General features: G+C 31.7%; 1 protein-coding gene across 3 annotated transcripts; it reads left to right on the top strand.

Annotated features, from left to right (window-relative positions):
- The first annotated feature begins 4,589 nt into the window (after positions 1 to 4,589).
- On the top strand, positions 4,590 to 5,975 carry LOC111407174 (death-associated inhibitor of apoptosis 1-like). Of its 3 annotated transcripts, none has more exons than XM_023036505.1 (2): positions 4,590 to 4,897; positions 5,100 to 5,975. In XM_023036505.1, exon 2 carries the CDS (start codon positions 5,157 to 5,159, stop codon positions 5,805 to 5,807), a length of 651 nt encoding a protein of 216 aa, XP_022892273.1. In that variant the 5' UTR covers positions 4,590 to 4,897; positions 5,100 to 5,156; the 3' UTR covers positions 5,808 to 5,975. The 3 variants fall into 3 exon arrangements, with proteins under 3 accessions (XP_022892273.1, XP_022892272.1, XP_022892271.1); XM_023036504.1 differs by having other exon boundaries at positions 4,615 to 4,893; XM_023036503.1 differs by lacking the exon at positions 4,590 to 4,897 and having other exon boundaries at positions 4,904 to 5,975.
- The last annotated feature ends 1,573 nt before the right edge of the window (positions 5,976 to 7,548 follow it).

Below are 7,548 nucleotides of genomic sequence, written 5' to 3'. Positions count from 1 at the left end.
CACATGTATATATTAAAATGTGTGATGCTATCTTTAAGGTTAAGTCCATAAGGTGATCTATTGAGTTTAATTTTGGACTAATGTGTATTAATTTTCATGGAAACAAAGTGTGGAGATCGGAATAATTATTTTAAATTGTTGAGGGGCCAATTTGAAATAATTGAAAGATAATAATTAATTATTTAATATGGGTCGTGGTCTCCAATTGCATGTGACTTTCAAAATTCTCTGCATCCCCATCAACAGATAACATATCTTAAGAAATCACGTAACAGTTGGAAGATCATAATTGATTTTAGAAAATTAAGATTTATGGATCAAAGTATACTTCTGCATTTATCTTGTTTTCTCATTGATTTCAACATGGAAATTCAAGAATCTGCTTATTTTCGATTTTCTACAAGTTTCTCAACACTGGCCGTAGTGTGGTAGCATTGAATTATTTCATTCGTAGCGTTGGAGGCTACGATTCACGGTGCTGTTGTCAACACAGTACTAGATGCTGCTAAGTAGTGCTGCCAAGTGCAGTGGTGATATTGTGATGCAATGTCCGTTGAAGCGAGGCATCATCACATCGTACCCAACGGCATTGCCACTGCGTTACAGCGCCACACATAGTGGCGTGATCACCGTTGTGAATGCTACTCGACCATGATTTTCTAATGGCCGTCTTCTAATGTTAGTAAGATTAGAAAGAAGGTAAAGATGTTATTCGACATCGACCATCATGTGAGAGAGAGAGAGAGAATATTAGGGTTTGGTTTAAATTTGGTAGATTAGATCGAATTGGGTAGAGTGAATATTTTATAATATATGTTAATATCAATAGTTGAATTATAATCTGATTTATGAAAAAGTATACCTTATATCTCATTTTGAATTATCATCTTTAAAAATCTGTCTAGGTGTAATTTCCACTTAATGATGTGTAAGGCTATCTTAAAGTTAAGTCCAAAATTAATGTAATCTAATAAAGAATTAAATGGTTGGGCTTAGGGTATCTAAATAAAGTGTGGCCCAGATTATATGTGTAGAGATCATATTCATTTGGCATTGTATTTCATGATGAGCGAAATACATATAAAAACTACATATTGTGCTGTGGTTCTCCAATTAATATGCAATTTCTCATTCTTTGTATCATCACACCACACAAGAATGCAAGAAAAAGCATATTAAAGAGGAAGATCAAATACCCACAATTAAGAAGAAAAAAAATTCAAAAATCAAGATTATGGATCAAGAAGTAAAACCAAAAACAAGATTTAAATCATCAAAGGAGGCAAAATTCAAAATAAAAAATAAAGAAACCAAAGATGAAAAGATTGCAGTTCAAGTTGCAAGATTCAAGATCCGAAATCAAGATTCAGTAATAAAAAATCATTCTCAAAGAATTAGGGCATGTTATGTATTATTAATTATCTTGGTGATTTGACTTGGAGAATCTTGACAATAAATGAATTTAAGTTTTTCAAGTTCTAAAATTTATAATTTCATGAAATTTGAAGTTTCAACAAAAGAATGCCATGTAAAAATGAACAATCATAATATACCCCCGTTTGGCTCCCATTTTGTGGAAATGAAAATGGGCGGAATAATTTTTTTTTGAAAAATGAATGGTTGAAAAAGAAAGAAAAGATTCCGATTTAGGTGTAATATTATTTTATGGAAGATTGTGTGGTTGAAAGTAAGAGAGAGAGAAAAATAAAATGTAATGTAATGAAAATTAATGAGGGTCAATGGGCTATGATTAGTGAGGGGATATAAAAAAAAGAAGAAGATAAATTTAAAAACGTAATGTTTCCGTACGAGACACACTTAAATTTCTAGCAATATCAGCCCCACAAAATGTCTAATTTTGAACTTTTACTGAATTTTAATTTTATTAAAAGAATAAACTTATTTGAATTCAAACTAACAGTAAAAAATGCCTACAAATTTTCTTAATCTTTTAAGCCCTGTTTGAGCCCCATTAATTTTTATTACATTACATATTATTTTTCGCTCTCCTATTTTCAACCACACAATTTTTCATAAAATAATATTACACGTAAATTGAAAATTTTTCTTTCTTTTTCAATTACTCATTTTTCAAAAAAATACTATTACACCCATTAATTTTTCCACGTAATAAAAGGCCAAACAGGGGCCTAGAGTCAAATTTCAGACAATTCAATTCCAAATTCACATGTTGCTGGGAACCTTGTATATTACGTATGTAGCCTCGCAAAAGTCGAGCATGTTAATATTTCGAAGCTGTGGACCAACAGCCCAAAACTTGCTTTATTTCAAATCTCACCCCGCAATAACTTTTAACTGGAAAGTGCATTGGTCAAAAAAATCACAAGCCTAGAAAAATGTGAGAAAATACAACTTCGATTTCAAATAAACATTTTTTTTTTCATGAGTTACACATCGCCTTTATTTGACAACCATTATTTATGAAAGATAGAGTTTTAAATAATGATCTTTAGAAAAAAAAATTTGAATTTACGTGCAAAATATTTTATTGTATAAATGTATGGTTAAAAATGAGTTTATAGAAAAAAATTTAAAATAATGATTGTCAAACAGTGACAAATTGTAATCCAATTTAGTTGGTGTAAATATTTAATTATTTTGTATTTATGACAATCTAATTAACAAAATCAAACTCTCTTTAATGTCACATATATATTATTGACAAGAAATTCAAATACAAGGAGACTTCACTAAGTGTGCGTTTGATTGCAAGCAAAGAATTTGTATGGAAAGAAAATAAAATTTAGGTAATTCAATTGCCTAGAATTTATTTGAATAGAAATTGACAATTAAATATATTTGAATGATTTAATTTCAACTTAAAAATATTATATTTGTCCGATCTTTATTGATGAGTGAATGAGAGAGAAAGAGAGTGAATTCCCTAAAAAATAAAATTTTATTCCCCCTAAAAAAGTATTTTTCTTGATTTTGAGAAAAATACGGTCACGTGATCAAAAGTAGTAAAATGTTTTCCATGAAAAAAAAAATGTCAATTAAATTGTACAAAATTAGAAATTTCAATGGAAAAATATTAACAATTAAACGCACCCTAAAAATTATAATAGCAGATTGCACAACAACATAGAAAAAACAAAGAGAGAAGGGAATTGAGAAAAGCTTTCATAGAAAAACCTCAATGATACCAAAACTAAATATCATAAACAAAGAGAGAAGGGAATTGAGAAAAACTTGGATACAAAAACCTCAATGATACCAAAACTAAATATCATAAACAATTATCTAAACTATGTGTACAAATTCGACAAATGTGTCTAAATTTCGTCTCTAGCAATCACATATTTTTTAATTTATAATTTCTACGGCTTAGTTTAATATTGTGATAGGGAAGTAGTATTAGTTGCGTGAAAGCCATAACATTGGACCACAAGCATGCAAGAAAATTACGTCAATAATTGGCCAAAATATAAAATATTTCAATCATTTATCTCATAATTGCGATATCCGTTTTAAGGCTACGTTTGACCTATAATGAATTTATTAAAAAATTTCAATGAATAGTAATCGGTAAATAGTATTATGATTGATTAAGTTGAATAATATTCTTTAATGTTTCATTCAAAAGATAGTCATCCGTGTTAAGTTCAAGCCGAAGAAAAAAATATAGTAAAACATTATTTTCAATTAAAACCGAAATATTATTATCTACATTGATCCATCATAGTACTCTTTACTTAGTAATATCCATTATAACGTTAGACGAAATTTCTACAACTCGCTAAACATACTCTCAATGAGCAAGGGCATGACTTGAGCCTTTAGAAATTCAAGTTTAAAATCTTTGTGTGATTTCTTGAATGTCTAAATTACCCTCGAACTACGGTGAAGAAACTACATAAATACATGATCTATGATTACTATTTACACAATTATAGTTGACTTTTATGTCTACTGACTTCAATATTGAAGAGGCGATAAAAATGCATCTTGACTTATTTGTTTTACATTTCAGAAGCTACGTTATGTGCATTGGTTTCAACCACAAATTGAATAATATAGTATAACTTTCACCGTAATCACATTTATTCATATATAATTAGAAGAATAATGCTATCTAGCCATAACATCCATTTAGTGAGCTCAATGAAAGGTGGAATCATGCTATTCATTTAATTATTCCTATATTAGTGACATGCTAATTAGATTAATATTGTGAAGTTAAATAGCATTAATTTAATTTTAAAAAAAGTTAGAAACGGATAGAAATGAACTAATTCCATAACGGTCTACCATTTGGATGGAAAACAGTATCCTGAATTATGAAGGCAACTGCCACATGGTGCGAACTTGTTCCACGCGTCTGCTTCTCCGGGATTTTGACTTAGTCATTGCCGGCGATAATATTGCAGAAAAATACACATATACGCCTCATTCATAATTAATAGGAATAAAATTAGAATAAATAAATAAATTTATAACTTTTTCACCACACATTTTATTTATTTATATTAAAATATATCTAAAAATTTAATTTTAATTCCCACCAAAAAATTTATAATATTAAACCTCTTCATGTAATATCATCAGCTTAATAGACAACTAAAATATTATAGAATTGAAAAATGAAAGTAAGCTCAACTGGAAGCCCCACAAATTTTTCTTTTCTTCATTTGTTTGTTTCTATAATCTTCAACTAAGTATTCCCTCCATTTCTTTATCTCTCTCTAGGATCTGTCAATGAGATCACAAAAAACCCAATCAGTTTTATTTTCTGGGCCATCACCTTTTCCTTTCATATTAATACTCTTTTGCTCCTTTTGTCGATCCACTTTTGTTTTGTGAATTGAATTGGTCATTCTTGATGTAACTCACGAGATTTCAAAGGTTTAACCTCTCAGTCATTCATTTTCTGTAAGTACGTTTTCTCTTCACCACCCTATTAACTATGCATTAATTTCACAATATAACAAATATGTACATAAATGCTTGCGAGTTTCTGTTTGTGGTGTGTGAATACTGAATATTGTAAGTCCCTTTTTTTTTTTTGTGTGTGTGTGTGTGTTTTGTTCTGTGAAAGAATGAGCCAAATTGGTGAAATTTTGGGGTTTGGATTTCAGGCAAGAGTAGAAATAGAAAGAGGAGCAAGGACAATAGTGGAGCCATTGAGAGACAGAATGGACGGCGTTGATCGCGTGATCAGAAGAAAAACTCTTGCTGAACGGCTTGGATTGAAGAATATTGGGTGCTGTGGGAGCACATGGGCCCTCCGGCCAACCACCGTTAGTGAACGAGACGACGATGAAGAAGAGTATGGCCCACTGGAACCACAAATTGAGGTCATAACTGTAAACCACGCGCCGCCGCAAATCGAGTCAACTCCAGACTGCATCAGTCATTCTCCAGCGGCATCGGGGATGAACTTGGCGGCGGCATTGGCGGCGGAACGCCACCTCAGAGCAGCGCTAGATTCGGATAATGGAGGAATTGACCCAGGCCCAAGCCCAAGCCCAGCAAGGTCCAGTAACAATGAATGGTACGATGTAACTGCAGGAACCGCACCGAGGACCCCATTTAGAGTGTCGTTGATGAGACTACTTGAGGAAACGGATTATTGCGATAAAGAAGTGAAGAAAGAGGAAAGAGGAGCAGCAGGAGGTGGGAGTGGTGATTCAGTGTGCTGCGTGTGCATGGGAAGGAAAAAAGGTGCAGCATTCATACCATGTGGGCACACTTTTTGCAGAGTTTGTTCAAGAGAGTTGTGGTTGAATCGAGGTAATTGTCCCCTTTGCAACCGTTTGATTCTTGAGATCCTCGACATTTACTGAGATCAAGATTGATTCTTGAGGTTTGTGACGGATTTGAGTCAAAAGATGGCGATGAATTTTTATGATAATGTAGAATTTACTCGTACCAATTTTAAGTCGTATAATTGACTGATACTGTAACCGGAGAAATTTTATCTCGTGCAAAAGCAATACTTCTGTTGCAAATACTATACAGTATTTTGTTTTCATTCTTTTTGGATAACAATTTTTTTTCTCCCATAATTTTTCATAATCGATTTCAGTGGAGACAGATAAGGAATACTTTTCTGAATTTTCCTCCTTTATTCACCTCAAAACAAATAAAGCCTATGAAAAATCAAAAATTCTGAGTGTACAGAATTTTAATTTTAAGTTTACAGAATGTGTACAGAGTCTTACAAACGGTGGATCCCACATGAATATTTTATTGCCAAAAAAATCACGCACCCGCCTTGATGTGAGTATTCTATACAACATCTGTACACTTAAATTTCTGTACGTGTAGACTAACTCATGAAAAATATTAAAAAGAAAAAAAAAATAATACTAGAACGTATGCCAAAGTCAAATTTCACTAATTCCTATTGTTAGATAAATTAAATAATTAATGTATAATGTCCGAGTTTTAAGTTTTATAGTTATCTGATTATGAAAATTTTGTTGGCACGAGTCATGATGAAAAATTAATTTAACATATAGATGAGGGGGCATCTTGAAAATAAATTGAATGGGTTATTTTCTTCAAATTCAGCCCCTTTTAGACAACTATTATTTGAAGAAAATAGAGTTTTCAATACTCATTTTTAAAGAGGTGTGATTAAATAGTAAAGGAAAGTTTTAAGTTTACGTGTAGAATATTTTATTGTATAAATATATGATTGAGAATGAGTATGATAAGAAAAGAGTTTGAAAATAATGATTGTCGAATATGGGGCATAATAATACAACTTTTAAAGAAATGATAAGTTTTCTATCGATCAAGTTCTAATGTCCTCATTCTGTTCAGAGCACGGTAGAACTCTTACTTCCCCAAATAGCTTCATTGATCATAGTAAAGAAAAACAGGGAGTAAGTTAATATTTTATGACTTTATGTTTGATTATTTAAAAAAACTATCTTCGCAGAACAAAAAGATATAACGAAGGGAGTGATGCAGTCTCTTTCTTCTTAACTTTTGGAGAGGAGAAGATATAGAGAAGAAAACATTCTTCGAGCAATTTTTTTGTTCTCACACATTTGTTGCAACACAATCTAAAGTCATTCTTAGTGGGCCTATTGGACATGGTAGTTTGTGCTCCTAAAATCTTGCAATGTACTACATTTCATAAAGTCACATGCAGTTATCATATTTCGCTTGTACCCATCATTCAGAGACGCGGTCTATTCACACATTTCTTCTAATATACAGTCCAATGGGCCAGGCCTTATAAAGGGAAAGGCCAATATAAGTCCACCTTTGAGTTGAGTTGGGTTCAAGGATCCGATCTATGCAAATAGAGTACAATGGGCCTGTTAGGTTGTGACTCAAATTTCATGTAATTTGGAAGTGTAGTTCATGGAGGAAGTTTAGTTAATTTTGGTTTAGAAGTCCAAATAGATAAGGGATCAAATTTCATCAAATACTGAGAGTTTGATTGGGAGGAGGACTTTGAGATTAAGAATTCTACTTTTTTTCATAACTCAAAGATTTAGCTCCTATAAATACTTCATAAGGTGTAGGCTCTTCAAAAGCTCAATATAACAATTAGAACATTGTTTTATA

This window comes from Olea europaea, chromosome 13, assembly GCF_002742605.1.
Source record: "Olea europaea var. sylvestris chromosome 13, O_europaea_v1, whole genome shotgun sequence".
NCBI lineage: Eukaryota > Viridiplantae > Streptophyta > Magnoliopsida > Lamiales > Oleaceae > Olea > Olea europaea.
This window is presented reverse-complemented; position numbering and strand designations above follow the sequence as displayed.